Source organism: Myotis davidii, unplaced genomic scaffold (assembly GCF_000327345.1).
Source record: "Myotis davidii unplaced genomic scaffold, ASM32734v1 scaffold94, whole genome shotgun sequence".
In the NCBI taxonomy this organism is placed as follows: Eukaryota; Metazoa; Chordata; class Mammalia; order Chiroptera; family Vespertilionidae; genus Myotis; species Myotis davidii.
Genome location: NW_006285313.1, coordinates 1,068,387 through 1,087,908, shown reverse-complemented (window position 1 = coordinate 1,087,908; position 19,522 = coordinate 1,068,387). Strand labels below are relative to the sequence as shown.

The window sequence follows — 19,522 nt, the reverse complement described above, 5'->3', positions numbered from 1 at the left end:
AAGGCCCCAAAGCAAGCCCCCCAAAGACTCCAACCTTTAGTTACTGAGCTTCGGTACCAATTACTCTACTAGCCTCCCTAGTCTCTTTTTTTCCTTCCTTTTTTTTTATTGTTGACAGTATTACAGATGGCCATCAATCTCACACACACACACACTCACACTTAACCCATTCCCCCCAAGTCCCTGGCCCACCCGAGGCTTTCACCATACTATTGTCTGTGTCCATTGGTCATGCCTACATGTATGTAAGTTCTTCGGTTAATCTCTTTCCATTGTCCCACCCCCTGAGATATAGCAGCCTGGTCCATGCATCCATGTCTCTGGGCCTGTTTTGTTTGTCAGTTTATCCTAGTCTCTTTTTAACCCTTTCTTCTAAGACACAATCTCCATCATGCAATGCAGTTATGCATTTGACATTCTTTTCTTCCCATAATTGTCCCAACTACCTTTCAAGCAACTTGCCTCCAGCCAAGAAAAGAATCTCCATTCAGACAACACTTTAAAAATTTTTGAGAACTAAAATTAATTATTTCCTAAGTTCAATTTGGCAAGGCTGATGATATTAGCTAAATTACAGGTTGTTTACACTAAGCTTGACGACAGACCAAGCAGTGGCTGATCTCAATGATACTCTGCTTCTGGGCTATATAACATGAGCAATTTCCCTGGTGGGTGAGTCCAAAGCCAATCAGAAGTGTTAAAAAATAAAAACAAGTCACTGAGTGAGCTGTAAAAAGTTCCTATAATGGTATAGGGAGTGCAGTGTACTTTGTGAACTCAAAAAGTACCTGTGGCCCTGGCCAGTGTATATCACTGATTAGCGCACTGGCCTGTGCACCAGAGGGTGGTGGGTTCAACTCTGATCAAAGGCATGTACCTGGGCTGCAGGTTCGATCCCCTCCACCCCCCTCACTCTCATTGGGACACATACGGGAAGAAACCAATCAATGTGTCTCTCCCACACTGATGTTCTTCTCTCCTTTTCTCCTAGTCTCTTTTTAACCCTTTCTTCTAAGACAGCTGCTCCACTCCTCTCCCCTCTCCTCCCCTTCCCTTCTCTCCCTCTCTTTCTTCTCCCTCTCCCTCCTCCTCTCTTCCACTCTCTATCTAAAATATCAATGAAAAAAATGTCCTCACTCCTTGAGTGAGGATTTAGAAAAAAAGAAAGGAAAGTACACATGGACTCAAAGCGCCAGTGCTTGTATTTCCAGGAATGGAAGAAGAACGCAGAGGAAGCATTCCACCCTGCTTCCGTGATGGCGTCACCTTCTGATAGTACAGACTCATTCAATGCTGAACACGCAGCTCAGCAGCAACCGACAGGAGTCCACAGACTGCAATCATCTTACTAGCATGGTGTGTTATACCTGCAAGTTTTAGAAAATGGGATAGTTGCCAACATAAAAATCAAAGGAGTTCTCATAAAAATCTGAATTAAATTCAGGTCTGGAAACCCTGGGCCTGTATCCCCACGTGGCAACAATCAACTGTCATCGAGAAGTGGCTCTTGCTTAGATGGAGGCTGAATTCTTCATGTGGCCACAGCCCCCCTCCCTCCGCCCCTCCCCAGTTGCCTGGCTCTGCAGGCACTCGAATCTGTGGCCAGTTAGCTTATCAAAGGGTGATGATTTGAGTAATTCAAGTGTAGTTCTTCATCTGTTTTGAGCTTTGCTTGCTAGAGCTTATGGCCAAGAAAGATTAGGTGATACCCAAGACCAGTCCTGAAATACTGAAAGATAACGAACTGTACTCAAGCCACATCAGTCTCAGGAGAAGAAGAGAAATCCCTTCAACAGTGAGCTTGAGGGTAGGGGTCTTCTCTCCTTGGATGCAGGTACTGCCATTAGGCTCCCACCCATAATTTCCTATGTGCAGAATTCTCATACACTTAATGTGGGTGTAACTAGCAGGAACCTTGGAGAGTTCTCGAGCCCTTGGAGGTAAGAAAGCTTTAGAACAATTCAGGTCCTTTGTTTCTCTCAGGAAGGAGGCTTTACAAGAAGACTTACAGAGAAACAGCCTCAGGATGCACAATCAAGTCTGCCACGGCTGAGGAATTCCGCTGTATTTCTGTCATTCTTCGATGCATATTCTTTTACTATGTGGTATGTCTGACCTGAGGTCACATGAATATTTTTCCTGTAGTATTTCTTTACGCCAACCCCCAGAAAAGCTATCCTTATATCAACAGTGGATCTTAAACTTGATGAGATCCTAGAATGGAGAACTATTATTTGGTTTTAAGTTACTGTTCATGGAATGTCACCAGGACAGATAGGAGTAATGCTTCCTAGTTGGGAGTCCACTAGAAGGCAAGGCTCTATGGCCAAAATTCAAGAGAAATATAGACAATGGAAACAGACAAAGGATCCAGATAGTGTAGTTGTTTGACATTGCTTAAAAATAATTATACTGAATATGTTCAGGAAAATAAAAGGTAAAATTTCAGTAGAAAACGGAAAACCTTGAAAAATAACCAATGGACAAATCTAGAACTGATAAGTTACAACAATAGAAATGAAAAACTCAGTGAAGGAGTTTAATAGAAAATCAGATACAGCTTAAGAGTATGAATAAACTAAAAGATAACTTTAAAAAATCAGAATAAAGCTCAAGGTAGAAAAGGTGAAGTATGTACAGAAAAAGTAAGGGACACGGGGCGCACATTGAGAAGGTTAATAAATACATGTAATTGGCATACCAGAAGGAGAAGGAAGAAAGAATGGAACAAAAACAATATGTAAAGAGAGAATATCTGAAAAATATAAAGCAGATGAAAGACATCAACCTACAGATTTACTGGTACAAAGCCCAAAGCCAGATAAACATGAAGAAAGCCACACACAGACATAATACATAAAACTGTTAAAAACTAAAAACAAAAGGAAAAAATTTTAAACAGCCAAAAGTAGAAAAGGAGGCTGGAAAAACATACTTGAATATAATTACTCTCATTATCTCTAGCTTATAACTTTAAAAATGAGTTTTCCTTCCTTAGACTTTTTTCCAAGTTTTATAATCAGAAAAATGTAACCCGAAACGTTTGTTATTCGTTTTGTTGTTATTTCTTTTTGTTGTTGTTTGTTTTAAGTATCAGGGCAAATGGTTTGGCTCCAGACCTTCCTTTTGTTTCCATATTCTCTCCACCCCATGCAAATCTCTTATTATAGAGTAATCCAACTTTGCATGAACTCAAATTTAAAAGAGTTTTGTTTCCAGATGCTGGTGAAAAAAAGAATGGCCTCCAGGATCAGCTAAATACAGGTTCAAATAATCATTTGGTTCCCCAGTGTCCAGAACAAGTACACAGTAAGTACTCAATAAATATTTGTTGGTGGATGGGATAGAATAAAATTTATTCATATTTCCATTTAATGCACAAAGGTGTGGGAAAATTACTTAATATTTCCAAGCCCTGCGTTTCTCATCTGTAAAACTGAATAATACCATTTATCTGTCTGGGCTGGTTTAAGGAGTAATTGAACTAGCACATAATCTCCTTTTCCCTTGTTTACCTTTATTTACAAGGCTTCGAACAGCTTTAAAAACCAATTCCCCAAATTCATACACATTAAAGAAAAATCCACAAAGAAATCTAAAAGCCTGTGGTTGGCCCTATTGGAGTAACAGGCAATATTCCACTGTATTTTCTGGCCTCTTGGTAATGGCTACCCGTGATGGGCTTCCAGACCTGGGTCCAGTGTGTCGACTAGGGCTTCTGGGTACCAACCATGGTCTCTGTACCGTCATCTCTTTTAATACTGCACAACAAAGCCTTAAAATTAGAATCCTGTATCAAACGTCCAGGGGACATTATTCTCTCTTCTCTCTCACTTGTTTTCAAAGCTGGTCATCCTCCTAGGATGCTTTGAAGATAATTCTAAGACTTCCTCCATCCATTCTCTTCTCTCCTGTTGGGTTCATAGACCATCAATATCTCATCAGAGCATCTCCCCAGGGTTAGATTTCAAAACAAACTCTACCGCCAACCCCTGCCAGCCCTACAGGTTCTCCTTTTAGAAACCTTTGTATCTCCCCATTAAATAGATTCATGGTCCTTTTCTATTTGATTTTTCAAGGCTTTGTGTTTCATTTCTCCTCAGAGGGATGGGTGTTTCCAGACAAAGTCAAATGAGAATTTAAAACATCTGCTTCTCTGGTCTGAAGGAGCATCAAGCTCCTGCCTTGCTAAGTAAAAATAGTCCATGATGAATAATAAATAGCCCACTGCCCCATTACTTTTGTGACTCACCCCAGGGACACAAACGCATTAAGTTTAGTGAGCCCTTGCAAGCTATTTTGTGAACAAGAACAGGACTTGGGAGTCCATTTTTTTCTGGGATATTATTTCATATAAACATTTGAGGAAAGACCTTCTCCACCTTTGTCTTCAGTTCTTCTCAGGGCACCAGTCTGCGGTGGTTTGCTGTGGTACCACTTTATGGCCACGCAATGGCTTTGTGATCCTTTTCATAGTGAACATTATGGGTGCTCCACCCAGGTCCATGTTCATCCTTTTTACCAGCTCAACTTCTACATGTGAGTTTATTCCTGAGAGCCGGCACCTGCCACCTTCAGAGGCCTGCCCTCAGGCATGGGCACCATCATGCTCGTGTGAAGAACTGAAAAATGCCTCCATTTATATTCCCCCCATGCATACCTCAGGGTTGCCTGTAGCCAATGACTGATAGACATGAATACAAAAGCCCAACTCCTGATCCTCTAGGTGTCCTTTAACTCCCCAGCACCCCCTGGGATGGGGGGAGGCTGGGACTGGAGCCCTGCATGCCTTTCAGCACTCGGGGAGATCTCGGGGAGGTTGACTGGCAGGGCAACTAGAGAGGCTGGATCTCATCAGAGGGCCCCATCTCCACAGATAGTCTCGGGCTCCAGGCCAGCCCCCACCCCAGCAGAGCTGTTTTAGCTGAAGGGATCAGGTGCTCTGAAACAATGGGCTTTCCCAAGCTCCATAGTGCAGTTCTAAAATCCACCATCGGAGGACTCTCCCTACTGACTCAGTGCTGTCTGAGTAAAGCCAGGGACCTCTGTACAACCGTGGGACACAGAGGAGGCCCCAGCAATGACTGAGACTAAAGTTCTTAGGACTCTGAATGATGGGCCTTAGGATTGGATTTAAGTTGGTTTAAAACAAGTAAAGTTGTATCTTTTGCTCTCCTATCTGATTGGAGATGGTACCACAGGGAACCACCGCATACTGTTGTCCTGAGAAAAACTGAAGACAAAAGAAGGAGAAACTCTTTCCTTAAATGTTTACATGAAATAATATCTCGATACTAGATAGCTGAGATGATCAGGTCTAGAACATCTAGGAGAAATGGCCATGATGATGGAGACATGAGGGAAGATGTCAGAAAAATGTGGAGACATTTTAGGAAAAGTGGCCCTTCAGGGCACAGGAATATCACTTTTTCTGTGCTCTCCAGTCAGGTTAATTATAGTGAATGTAGCAAAAGGAAGTCCACACTCTTCACCCCTAACCTAGGGGTGGCCTCACCTCCCTATCACCCTAATGATCACCAAACTCAGCGGTCAGATCCCAGCAGTGACAAGGAAACAGGCCTCTCCCTCCATTACATCGCTGTCCACCCACATACCCTGGTTCACAAAATATCCTTTTCTGAAGGATTTTTGAGTATTAACAAGATACAGCAGATGCCCATGAATATTTCTCTTTTCCTGTTGCTTCAGTTTCAAAGCTGTAAGTTTAACTTTGGAGACAAGATCAATAAAAATCCCCCCCGGAACCAAAGAATCCAGTCACTGCTCTGCCCTTTGGAAGTCCGGTGTGTGGTTCTTCCAAAAGAGAAAGACTCTGAAGCATGTGGCCTATTGATTTCACCGACTTTCTTACTCTGTATATTTAATGAGTGCGTCCTCTGTGCCCAGCAGGATAAGGCCTGGACAGATGTTTTCTGCAACTTTAACAGAGAAATGTTTAGCTTAAGTCCAGAAATAGAAATGATGTCAGTTAAGGCTTGAGACACCTCAAGGTTCTCCCTAGCTTCATTTAAGTACTTATAAGCATATTCCCCAGGTGTTCAGGGGAGTAGCTATATATATATATTTTATCCTATGAGATTAGTGCCTTCCTTAAATGTGCTTCTAAAATTACACCACAACAAAGGACCCTAACCAAGGAATAAAGTAAAGGTAATCATGGGGGACCTTAAATGAATTTGAATGGCGAGTGCGGGGGTCTCAGGAAATATTAGCCAGCCCCAGCAGGTAACCTGAGTTACAACAAATATTTTATCAGCTACAATAGGTAGAACTGAGTTGATACCACTTAGCCTGCTGTATTTATGGAAAGAAAACATGTTAATCTGCAGGCAGGAACCTGGGGGCAGAGAGAGAGAGAGAGAGAGAGAGAGAGAGAGAGAGAGAGATGTGAGAGAAACACATCAATTGGTTGCCTCCCGCATGTGCCCCAACTGGGCCCTGGGATGGAGCCTGCAACCAAGGTACATGCCCTTGACCAGAATCAAAGCTGGGACCCTTCAGTCCATGGGCTGATGCTCTATCCACTGAGCCAAACCAGCTAGGGCTATTATGTCTTTTCAGGATCTGCATGAAAGCTATAAGAGTATCTGAGCGTTTCAGCAAAGACAACAGAGCCAAAGCCAACAAAATTCATTAGCCCGTTATCTAGCTGGGAGCCTGAGGCGTGTGAGTCTCAATTCTTAGCTGCCCTTGGTGTCCACCCACTCTCACTCATCACCCAAAATCAAGGAAACAATTTGTGACAGAACTTCGGTCCTGTTTAGAAAGGGCATTAACTTTCTCCCTGGGGCTTTGACTCCTGATGGAAACGTGACTTTTCACGAGACCATCACCCAGAGACAACCCGCCGGGCTCCCCCTTGTCCTCATTTTTTTCCTGTTCAGCTTACATTTGAGTTTGGTGCCTCTGGACCAGATCCAGTTTTCTTTTACTCCCACAAGGGTCTTCCCCAACCAGGAATAACAACACCAACTGGTGATGTAATCCCCAGTGAGAATCCTTTTTATCGCTTTCCAGGCCATGGTATCTGCCCCCTGCTGCTGTCCAGCCCTCCGCGGGTGTGTGAGAGAGACAGTATCCGTGTGAAATTATGCTTGGATTGCACACACTGCCCTTTATTCATCCGGCAGCAATTTGGAGGCTGAGGCTCACAATTAGCTATTTGATCTTAATCAGTATTGTCCGTGGCCCCGGGTACACTGTGTCTTTCGGATACCACGTTTCCGGTGTTAGGATGGCCTAGTTAATTAAACAGCCGAAACGGCCTGCACCTAAGAGACAAGTCGACTTTGAAAAATCTTTTTATTTTTCATTTTTATTTTGGTTCAAAATCACCCGGACGCACCCTCGTTTGGTAGAGATGGTAACCTTTGTAACTGGTAGACACTCTGCTGTCCTCTAACTAATGGATCTGCTTGGTTAGAGTCTTCTTGGGGCACCCCCGCACCTCAGAAGGTTTCTGAGTCAGCTCTGGGTGTGTATTGGGGGTGGGTAGTAACACTAAACTACTGGGGGAAATGTCCCCCAGTGGTGTTCCTAGTCCACCTTACAATGAAAATGGCCCAAATTGAGGAATTCTGCTGCTAGTCTTGGGGATAATGAGAATGGCCTTACAGAGGAGGCTGGGGCTGCTGAGCACATCTGAATCCTGAGAGATTATGGATTCTCACCGCCCTCTTCGGAGTGCTCATCACCACCATCACCGAAGGCCTTACTAGAGGAAGTTGATGTTGGCAACTGGAGGGCACGTGACATGCTCCTCTGTACTTGAGAAAGGCTAAGATTGGAATTGTTCTGTGGTTCTGCCAAATAGAAGGGAAAAAATCTATGCTGCATAGCCCTGCCTTATTTCCTCTGGTACCTAACAGACGCTCAAGGCTTAGGCTGGATGCATGTGCAAAGCAGGGAGGATAACAGTTCCTAACCCACGGGGATGTTGTCACAATTAAACAAGACAATGCCGCATGAAGCACAGAGCCTGCCGATGAACAGAGAGAATAATAACTACAGCTGTTGTTTTAATGCTTGGATACCAACAGGGAAGCCTTGTGTTTTACGAGGAAGCTTTCCTCTTCTGAATCAGAATGAGGGGCAGGGAGCATATGCCCCACGAGGCAGGAACCGTTAAGGAAAAGTGGGGGGCTCTCCAGCCTTTGTCCAGGGGCTGGAGTCAGCCTCGGAGTCCAGGGTGGCAGGGATGTTCGTTTCCATCAGAAGTTAACTCTGCTCTGCTCTCATCTTCTACTCTTTGCACCCTCTTCCCTCTTCAGCCCATCCCAGTAATAATGGGTTATCACTTAGTCCAGACCCAGAGTAAAAGCTGCCTCCTGCACCAAGCCCTGCCTCAGTGAGCTCGCCTGCCAAAGCCAAAGCTGCGAGGGCCTTGGCAAGGCTCATGCTTGTTTGTGTTTTGTTTTTTTTTTCCCTGTCTATCCCTCTAAGTCTAATAAAAAACCTAAGTGATGCTCTGGAGTCCTGGTCTGCCCTATGACCACCAAGGGGCCGAGATAGGCCCACCACGTGTTACATGAGCAACGACTGAAAACCCACATGAGGAAAAAGGGCGGCCGAGCAGATAACGGGATGCTTGGGCAACGCGCTCTGGAGTTTCCAGCTCCTCCCGACACTATTCCACCGATCACTTCTAAGTGCCCCCTTGCTGGGCTGCCCTGGCTGAGAAGGCTCCCCACCCGTCATGCCCAGTGTGGGTGTCCTCTCCTGGGATCCAGGATTCCTTTATGACAATGGCATTGGTTGTGTCTGCTTGCCCTTTTAAAACCAGAACTTTCTCGTCTGCAGGCAGGTACAGCAGTGGCGATGCTTCGTGTCTAGCAATGATGTGGGAAGGGCGGTTCATAGCGGTTCACAGAGGAGCCTTAGGGAGTTGTGGAAGAATTTCCTTAAGGAGCCCTGAGGAAAGTTTGCCATAATCATCCAGTTTGCAGAAACCAGTGCTGTTGCCCTGCCCCTTTCCCTGGAGAATCCCCTGCTCTCTGCCAGTGGCCAGAATAGGGGACCGGAGTAGTAATGAGAATCATGGCTCCTCTGACATCAGCTCAGTGCCTTATGTCATTCCATCCCCACCAACGTTCTGAGAAGTACTTGGCATTATTGTTCTGAACATTATAAACCAGCGGTTCTCAACCTGTGGGTCGCGACTCCTTTGGCGGTCGAACGACCCTTTCAGAGGGGTCGCCTAAGACCATCCTGCATATCAGATATTTACATTACGACTCATAACAGTAGCAACATTACAGTTATGAAGTAGCAACGAAAATAATTCTATGGTTGGGTCACAACATGAGGAGCTGTATTTAAAGGGCCAGAAGGTTGAGAACCACTGTTATAAATTGAGGCTCTTGGGAGTTCAGTGACTTGTTCAAGGTCCCCTGATGGATAAACTGTAGGCTCAGAGCCAAACCCAGGTCTTTCTGTCCTCTGGGCCAAGCTCTTCCCCTGGAGTGCACCCTGTCACGATGGGCAAAGGTGCTCCCGTGTTCCAGATATTGAGGACAAGATAGGGCTCTGGACCCAAAAGCCAGTGAACTGATTTTATAACCTCTCAGCTGAGAGGTCCTAGAGCAGCGGTTCTCAACCTGTGGGTCGTGGCCCCTTTGGGGGTGGAACGACCCTTTCACAGGGGTCGCCTAAGACCATCAGAAAACATATATAATTACATATTGTTTTTGTGATTAATCACTATGCTTTGATTATGTTCAATTTGTAACAATGAAATTGGGGGTCACCACAACATGAGGAACTGTATTAAAGGGTCGGGGCATTAGGAAGGTTGAGAGTCACTGTGCTAGAGCCTACCATTTCTCTGTGATGGGAGAGGGGATTGCGACTCATCGGGGGTCAGCGGTAACGTTTCCATGAAAACCGCAGATCTGCTGACCGCTTATTCTGATGAGAAGCACCGGCTGCCCCTTTGAAGCTGAAGCAGAAAGTGTGCGCTCCTCCTGGGCGCTTTTCTCCCAGCCCTGGGGACAGGCTAGTGGGAAACCTCTTGCCGATCCAAACCCCAGAAACAACCAGATTCCCCGTCTTCCTTTAATTGGTGGAGGCCATTGTGCTGTGTTCCAAGGCGCGGCAGAGCCCGCAGTGTGAGCTTTGTGCCCGAGAGTCAGCCGGGTTCAGCGCGCTTCATTGGGATGCAGGGGGAAGACCCGGCCTCGTCAACTGGGCCAGAGGAACAAAGACGACATGGAAACTGGAGCAGGCGATGAATCCCCCGCTCTCCACTTTTGCAAAACAGGATTCCGACCCTTTACTTAAGAACTTATTTTGTCCTTGTGTTCCATACAAAGAAACAGGAAACTTCAGAGGAAAAAAGGGGCCCCAGTTTCTTACATGGTGGCCCAAGGAGGTTGGGGTCGCGGAGGGTCCTGGCAGGAGGCTGGCTTGGCCCCAGCACTGATGGGGGAGCCACTCCACCCCCTTTTGATTGCTCTCAGAGAAGGTCACCTGGGAGCAGGGGAAAGCTGTTCTTTCTTGGGGACAAATTAATGGGAAGTTTGAGCCCAGCAGCACTTAAATAATGTACTTGCGGCTCTCACCACCTCTTACCAACTAAACACGGATTGTTTCTTATTCTTTTTAATAAAAATATGTTTTTATTGATTTTGGAGAGAGAGGGGAAGGGAGAGGGATAGAAAAGATAGAAACATCGATGAGAGAGATACACCAATCGGCTGCCTCCTGCATGCTCCCTACTGGGGATCGAGCCTGCAACCCGGGCATATGTACTGCCTTGGAATCGAACCGTGACCTCTTGGTTCATGGATCAATGCTCAACCACTGAGCCACACTGGCTGGGCGATTATTTCTTATTCTTTATCTACTGCCCCAGGAAGTCCCAGGGACAAACGCCTTTCAGACCCACAGAATTCCTTAGAAAAATCAATCCACTTCCAGCTTGACCCAGTTTCTGAAATGCAACTGCTAGTTCTTATCTCAGGACAACCGTCCATAACGGCTCATGTTGAAAATCAGTTAAACCTTTCAGTGACCACTTTGGGGACAGCTCTCAAAAGTGTAACTCTCATACCCTTCGAACTAACAGCTCAACAGCTACGGATTTATCTCACAAAACTACCTCCACATGTGAACCAAGAAAGATACGTTAGGGCAGTCATGGCGGCTCTCTTCACAATAGGAAAAAACCAAACACGAGAACAGGTGCACCTGAAGGAACTGGATGAAGAGATGACTGTGTCTACATCCACACACTGGAATGCGCAGCTATTTTTTCAAATGAGTGAAAAACATGGTTAAGGCTTGTTTCGAAATTACAAGGTAAAGTGCCACAGACAATTTTCGTGATGTTTCCCTCACTGACTTAGTTGGAGCTCGTGTTGAATTTCCCAGGAGGAAAACCAAACACCTAAACCTTATAGAAAATAATCAGACATTTGGACCAACATGGACTGACCTGGAAAACGTAGCCATGATACGGGCACTGAAAACAAGTTGAAAATCGTATGCGTGCTTTAATCCACTTCTGTTTAAAACAGGGGTTCTCAACCTTGGCAGAACTGACATTTGGACAAGATAACTCTTTGCGGGGCCCGGGGGTGGGGGGCAGTTGGGGTTTTGCCCTGTGCATTGTGGGATGTTTTGCAGCACCTCTGGCCTCTACTCATGAGATGCCAGTAGCACCCCAACTCCACAATGATGACAAATCAACAATGTTTCTGGACATCACTGAAGGTCCCCTGGGGGTGGGAGTGGGGAGCAAAATCCCCCCCAGTTGAGAACCAAAGGTTTAAAATGATGATATATAGACAACTTCGGCTTGCACACCCTAGAAGACAGCCTGGAAGGATACTCATTACATTGTTAACTGCTGGGAACCAGGCTTGGTCAGGAAAAGCAATGTTCTCCTTCTATTTCACACATCTCTCTGCTGCAGTGGTTCTCAACCTTCTGGCCCTTTAAATACAGTTCCTCATGTTGGGACCCAACCATAAAATTATTTTCATTGCTACTTCATAACTGTAATGTTGCTACTGTTATGAATCGTAATGTAGATATCTGATATGCAAGATGGTCTTAGGCGACCCCTATGAAAGGGTCATTCGACCGCCCAAGGGGTCGCGACCCACAGGTTGAGAACTGCTGCTCTACTTACTGTGTGGAACTGCTGCCCTACTTACTGTGTGATTATTGTTACAAGTATATACGTCTTCTACAGTTAACTAGAAAACCGACTGCTCTTCCACTCCCACTCACAGGCACGCACATACGTCAGGATTCTCTCTGGAAAAGAGCGACAGGTGGGCCTCGCCTGGGAAGGCAGGTCCTTGGAGAGGACTCGATGATGAGACACAATAACCACACGCATCAACTGGTCGCATCAAGTCTCACCACGCCTTGCAGTGAGATCGCGTCTGAGAGCTTGTGAGCGATGTGGGGACTGTGAGATCCTCGCCTCCACTTTTGAATTGGATGGGCCCCTCTCCTGCTCCAGGGAGCATCTGACACTTCCCCAGGACTTCAGGAGGACAGAGCATTAAAGCAGCAGCGTTGCAGGGCTGGTACTACGTAAATAAAAGATAGATTTCTCACTAATATTTGCTTCCGTTCTTTTAAAGCTATTTTCAAAACAATACATTTCTGGAATCCTGGCATGTTTGGGTTTCTTGTTAATCTTCAAAGCATTCCCTCCGGGGAGATAGTTTTAGTTCATTGATACACTCATGAGAAAAGCAATAAAGATTCCCCCCCGCCCTTTTTTTGTTTTTGTTTTTTTAGATGATAGACTGCTGTTGGAAAAAAAACAACAAAAAAAACGGTTAAGGTTTGTTCCGAAGTTACAAGGTAAAGTGCCACCGACAATTTTTGTGATGTTTCCCTAATTTTATTAGTTGGAACTCATGCTGAATTTTCCAAAAGGAAAACAAAAAACTGAAGCCTTATAGAAAGCAATCAGACTTTTGGTCCCCACGTTGATGCCAGCAAATGACTTATCAGCTATCCACCACCAATGCCTTCACCCAGTTACAACTACTGGGGACCACGGGAATTCTGGGTTTGGAAGAACACTTTGAAAGTGGCCAAGAAGCATTCACTTGCCCATCTATGCTGGCATTTTGAGTTGAGACAGTTTGCGAATCGAGTTATGAATCAGTTCATAATGACATATTTTATATTCCTTTTCATTATGGTTGTGTGGTTTTGTTTTGTTTTTGTTTTTCAGGAAAGGATAACAGTGCTGGGAAGTCCATTTCTGGCTCATAAACTAAGCATGAATATTTTACTCACAACCTTGGGACCAATTTTTTTCCTCCCTAATAAGAGACTCTTAAAGACATTGTAGCATATTTAGAGTACTTTACTTTTCTTCATCCAATCTTAACTTTTATTTATCGATAATGTGCAGTTACTTCATCAAGAAATTGAGCCTTCTCTTTTTTTTTTGTTCCCTGCCCTGACTCTCAGGATTTGCCACTGTCAAGACTCCAGAATCACTCTATAAACCAAGTCTTGAAACAAAGAGAAAGCAACCTTCCTCTTCTCTGCCTTGCACACAACCCAGCGGGCTGAAACGAGGCAGGAACCCCGAAGGGGAATGCCATTTTCCAAGCATCTGGCATAGCTCTGCTAGCCCAAAGCGAAGCAAGGGCTGCTCTTAGCGGAACACAATGGCACACTCAAGGACACCCTATTGAAACCATCCATGGCTTCCGTCTGCATGGTTTGCAAGGAAAATTCATGAACTCAATTAAAAAATGTATGAACTTTATAGAAAATGTTACCCTTTGTGACAGCGTGGATGGACCTGGAGAACATTATGCTACGTGAAATAAGCCAGTCAGAGAAAGACAAGTATCATATGATTTCATTCATATGCGGAATCTAATGAACAAACTGAACTAATGAGCAAAAGAGAGACAAACTTATAGATAGAGAGCAGGCTGTTGGCGCTGGGGAGGGGGAGTGAAAGGGATGGGCAGCGGGTATCGAGGGATTGAGCAACAAAGGGGAAAAAGAAAAAGAACTGGATATGGACGACAGTGGGGTGATTGGGGAGGGGAGGAGGTGGGGGGGGGAAGGGGATAAATGTAATGGAGAAAAAAGTATGAACTTTATAGAATGCTGTCAAAACAGGACCTTTTGTAGGATGCCCCAAAATACCTGTGCACGCAGTGAAGAGGGATTGATGCAGACACTGTGGGTGCTCTGCCCTCAGAGGCCTTTGCACTCTCTCTGTGGGCCCTTCCCACCCACTCTCACCCCAAGCAATTTTGTTTCACCTCCGTGGCCTGCACCTGCTGTCTCTTTGATGCTCAAAGGCTACTGGGACCACCTGGCCCACATGCAGAGGAAGTGAGGCGTGTACTGCTGGCCCAGGCCAGCCCTTAGCCGATCACTGATTGCAGTGGGGATGGGCAGGCAGGACTCCCTTGCTTTAAAGCCAGGACTCACTCTGAGATGTGACTTACATCCATTTCTCACGGCCAGCGAATACTGGGGCTGGGATTCTGTCCACATTATGTGCCACTTTGGACAGACCATCCCAGACACCAAGAAACAGCGTACGCAGCAAGCTCCCCAAGCCCTCTCCACGCCAGCCCCACAGGACATGTCACCTCCCACTCCCGAGGCACACTCACGATTTTCACAGCGCCGCCCGGTGTAGCCTGCCAGGCAGGCACACCTGTAAGATCCCGTTTGGTCAATGAGGCACGTGCCGTCATGGAAACAAGGGGACGAGGAACATGCTGCAAGAGAAAAGGCGGTTTCAGTGCCACTGTGTGGCGTGTCCATTTCTTCAAGCCTGGGGTCCTGCAAACAGGCACACCTGTGACTAAAGCAGAGCCCCTTTCACCCCCACAGAGGGACTCCAGGGGCAGAGCAGCCTTGGGTAGCTTTATTTTTAAAAATATATATATTTTTTATCGATTTCAGAGAAGAAGGGAGAGTGAGAGAGATGGAAACATTAATGATGAGAGAGAGAGTCATTGATCAGCTGCCTCTGGCATTCCCCCTACTGGGGATCGAGCCTGCAACCCGGGCATGTGCCCTTGACCAGTCATTGAACCATGACCTTCTGGTTCATAGGTCACAGCTCAACCACTGAGCCACGCCGGCCGGGCATCCTTGGGTAGCTTTAGATCATCTTCGTCAAGGAATCCCAGCATCCTGGATTCCAGGGGAAAGGAAGTGGAAGGTGATTTTCAGGACACTGTGGAACGTGTGCTCAAGAACTCCCAAAGAAGCATTCTGCAAACAGTAGTCCTTTGAGATGGTGAGAGTTCTGGGCTCAAATATGGTGGGGAAACACTACTAGTATTAAAGGACATTAACCCGACCTCCCTTCTGCAGAACTTCTCAGAATGCAGTCCAATTCCAGACGATGAGAGCTGGGCCGATCCCTTAAGATGGAGCACTTGGGTCCCTTTTGTTGAATCCTACTTCCTTACCCAGACAAGGCAGCAGGCAAAGTCAGGCTTAGAGTTAGTTACTCGTAAAGTAAGTGGCATTTACCATTGTAGCTTAAACCACTTAATACCTATTTTACAGATGGCAAAGCGAGGCTCAGAGCACGCCTGGTGTAGGGCAGCCGTGGAGTGCTTCCTATGGACCAGACTCCCTGCTCAGCCCTTCATCTTTCTGTCTCCCAGAGCCTCCTTAATGGCGGAGGATCTACCGTTATTCCCTTAGTCACTGCTTAGGAAACTGCGGCCCCGAGAAGTAGAAGAACTTGACCAAAGTCACCTGGCTTCCCCTGCCAGAGATCCAAAGCTAATGTCCTTAACCATGCAGGCCCCCTCGAGGGGGCTCTAGAGCCAAAATGCTTGTGTATAAATCTCTGGTTCCACCCCCATAGCTGTGAGACTTTGGACAAATGACCCAGCCTCTCTGTGCTCCAGCAGCTGTGCAAGGGAGATAACAATCCCTAGTTCTGGTTCCCGTGAACATTTCTGAAATATACCTCGCCATTTCTCTCCTCCGGCTCAATGTTGGGGCTCATCTGAGACCCCGGCACGCCAGGTCTGAAAAAGGCTGAGCAGGGAGGGGAGCGGTACACAGAAAGGAGGCGTCTGCGTACAGCATAGTCGCAAAACGCTATTGTGTCTCCATGGCCCTTACCTGTGATCTCTTCAAAAACGGCATGGAAGCCGTCGAAATTCTTGGAGCCGTCTGAATGGAACAGGACGTGGAGCGAGGAGCCCGTGCTCCTGATGGGAGCTGGCCGCTCGTTGCCACAGAAACGCTTGATGATCTGGCCATCGCTGTTGTCGCCGTCACGGACCTCCACGTAGTCATACTGGCACATGTAGTCAAACTCCAGGCTCAGCATGACAAACCTGTGGGCGGAGAAGGTGACAGCAGGACCCACGTGGGCCCCAGGCAGTCCTGAGACCCCTGGGCAACTCGAGGCCAAATGATGCACCGGCCTCTGGACATTGGGTGCCACTGGCCTGGTCAGATAGGGGACTGGTCTTGGAGGGCTTGAGTCAGATGAACACTGTTACCTACAGTGTGTACCTACACTGTGTGTATGTGTGTGCACACACAGAGCGCACCCAGGTGAAGGGGTGCCATATGCCATTCAGGGAATCTCTGTACATGCTGGCTCCTTTGGGGACAGCTGAACTATTCCTTCCTCAAAGAGGCCTCCCTGGTAGATCCCTTATTTTCTTCATGACATATATACAAATTTTTGTTTCTCATTTTTATCTCTTTGATGTGTGAGTGTGCGTGCATGTGTGTGTGTGTGCATGCACGCACACATATGCCTGACTCCTCCACTAGACTGCAAGCTCCTTGAGAGTAGAGTGGGGCATCTGTCTTAGTCCACTGTGCCTAGAGAGGAGTAGGAGAGGTGACACAGGAGGCAGAGAGCAGTTCTTTCAACATTTATTCACGCAACAACTATCCACCCAGCCCCTGCAGTGTACCACGTTCTGTTCCAGGCGCCAAGAACTGTTCCGGTCAGACTCTCCTGTGCTACTTCTCTATAGTTACAATAAAACCAGGTCTCTACTTGGGACTAGGGAACAAATTAAACATTTGCATGGGCCTCAAAGCCTTTTAGAGAAACAACTTATCTTCCACACAAGTGAGAAAACTGGTTAATTTGTTGCGGGGGTGGTGGCTGTTTTCTGAGAATATCAGTGAAAGGATCTGTGACAAGCATGAGCCCTGCTCTAGAGTCTGAATTCCCTGAATGTTAGACCTGTGCCCTTTAGTTCTTCACTTCCCTCCCATGGAACCCAGCCCGGGACTCTGGGAACAGGAAGGCTTGGTTACGATCTGGGCATGCATAGATGGTTCTCCGTATCTTGCTTTGTTGTGTTATCTTTGGGTAAAAATCAACGGAGCCCCACTGTTATAGGCAGTGAATGACAGCATTTAATTGGCCATAGTTTTGACCAGGCCTTATCCCACTAAATCAATGAGAGGTTAAAGAAAAAGGCTCCAATATACATTTTCTGCTTTTGAGGACAACGTGCTGATGGTTAGTTAGCCCCCTGGGTCACCAGGATCCAGTACCCTTAGTCCCATGACTGTGTTTCCTCATAACCCCAACCCCTCACCTTAGCTGGATGTTAAACCCAGGTTTGGCATGAATGGTCCATTCGCAGTGAGCATTTAGTGGGTAGCTCTCCAAAAAAATCTGACCTTTCGAGGCTCGCAGAACCTGGCCACATCCTGGGGAGAGAAGATTGGGGCATGGACATTTGAGTCAATAGGAAAGAGTTGCTGGAAAGTCTCAAACAGCCTTTGAGCTCATCGTACACCCTGAGAATGAAATGGAGAAGGAAAGAACTATTCCTGAAGCGCCTCGCAATGCGTAGGTTTTAATCCATCCAGCAGCTCGAGAAGGGAAGGGGCATCGTTCCAGTGTCCCAGCTGGGAAAAGAGATAACCAGAGGAATAACTGGCCTAGCTATTGAGAGACAGAGGAGATTCAAACCTAACTGTGTCCGACTGTGAACAAGCCACGCTGTCAACCCCCTTCGCCGAGATGGCCAGAGGCCAGCCTGTGGTCTCCACCTTCATGGGCTCTGGAAGCTGACCTTCCCCACGCCTCTCTCTATAGGACACTGTGGCTTTTGTCCAGAGTCTCCACCTACACATGACCCTTTGGTCTGTGTTCCCTGCACCTTCTCCATCCCACAAACAGAGCCCCAAAGCTACTCTTTGCTGACTCCCTCCATCCAGTTAGAAAATTAATTTGATCTATGAACAATTATGTAATCAATGCCTCTCTAAGGCATGATCCTGGAGGGTGGATATAGTCTATAACCAGTTGGACTGGATTAATGGGTTTCATTTTTTTCTAGTCTCCAACCCCCTTTTCTCAAACAAACTCTTATGAAGACTGTCAATCAAAACATGGACCCAAGAGGGGTTCTGGGTTAAAGCAGAAGCAGAGACCCAACACTCTCCACTCTCATCATCACCCTTGTCCCTTGAGTTATCTGCAGGGGAGCCCGAAGATTTGAAAATCACTGGAAAAGCACAGGTGTGTAAGAGGCACCCTAGTTTTATAAAAGAGTTTGGGGAAAATGTCTTAAATTGATTTTTCTAGAAAAAAATCACCTGGGTCATGTAAATAAATATTTTCTGCAAGAGTTGGCCATCTATGATTGTGGGCCCAAACCGGCTGGCCCACTGCCTGTTCTTATAAATAAAGTTTTATTGGAACAGAGCCGTGCCCATTCTTTTATGCATTGTCTATGGTAGCTCTTAAGCTCATAACAGCAGAGCTGAGTAGCTGCAACAAGAGACAATAAGACCTTATAAAGTTTTATTGGAACAGAGCCATGCCCATTCTTTTATGCATTGTCTATGGTTGCTCTGCTCATAACAGCAGAGCTGAGTAGTTGCAACAAGAGACAATAAGACCTTAAAAAAATGAAAATATTTACTATCTTCCCCTTTACAGAAAAGGTTTATCTATCCATAGTCTATATAGAAATCCAAATCTATAATCCTTTTGGTTGAGCTGGGATCTTTTCTAGCCTGTACACCTAGAATGGTACCTGGCATATACCAGGTGCTCCATAGACAGGTGTCGAATGAATAAATAGTGATATTATGATAGGCCAGGCCCTAGCGAAAAGATTCATAAACATTCTCTCCATTAATCCCCATGAGAAACCAAGGACGGCAACATTCATCTCCCCATGTCCCAGATGCGAATGCTAAGGACGAGAGAGGGGAGGGGACTTCCCCGAGGCCAGATGGCCAGGGAGTCCGAAGACCATCAATCACTGTCCCAACAGGAAAGTCCTGGTGAATCTGGAGAAAGCAGCATCCTCCTACCCTTGGCTTGAGACTCAGCGCTACCTTCTCTGGCTGAGTGGCCTTGGGCAAGCTACTTCATCTCTCAGAACCTCAGCAAACCTAAGTCCAGCGGGAATAAAACTGGCACCTCCGTCATGGGCAAGCTACTTCATCTCTCAGAACCTCAGCAGACCTAAGTCCAGCGGGAATAAAACTGGTACCTCCGTCATAAGGTTTGTGAGACTTATCAAATTAA

General features: G+C 46.2%; 1 protein-coding gene across 1 annotated transcript in view; it reads right to left on the bottom strand.

Moving 5' to 3' along the window:
- The window catches only part of PAMR1 (peptidase domain containing associated with muscle regeneration 1), a 63,227-nt gene that overhangs the window by 10,423 nt on the left and 33,282 nt on the right, over positions 1-19,522 (bottom strand). Inside the window, exons 4-6 of the mRNA XM_006756127.2 lie at positions 17,571-17,685; positions 16,120-16,337; positions 14,640-14,747 (exon numbers count right to left, since the gene is read on the bottom strand). Coding sequence (XP_006756190.1) covers positions 14,640-14,747; positions 16,120-16,337; positions 17,571-17,685 — 441 coding nt within the window. The remainder of the gene's footprint in view (positions 1-14,639; positions 14,748-16,119; positions 16,338-17,570; positions 17,686-19,522) is intronic.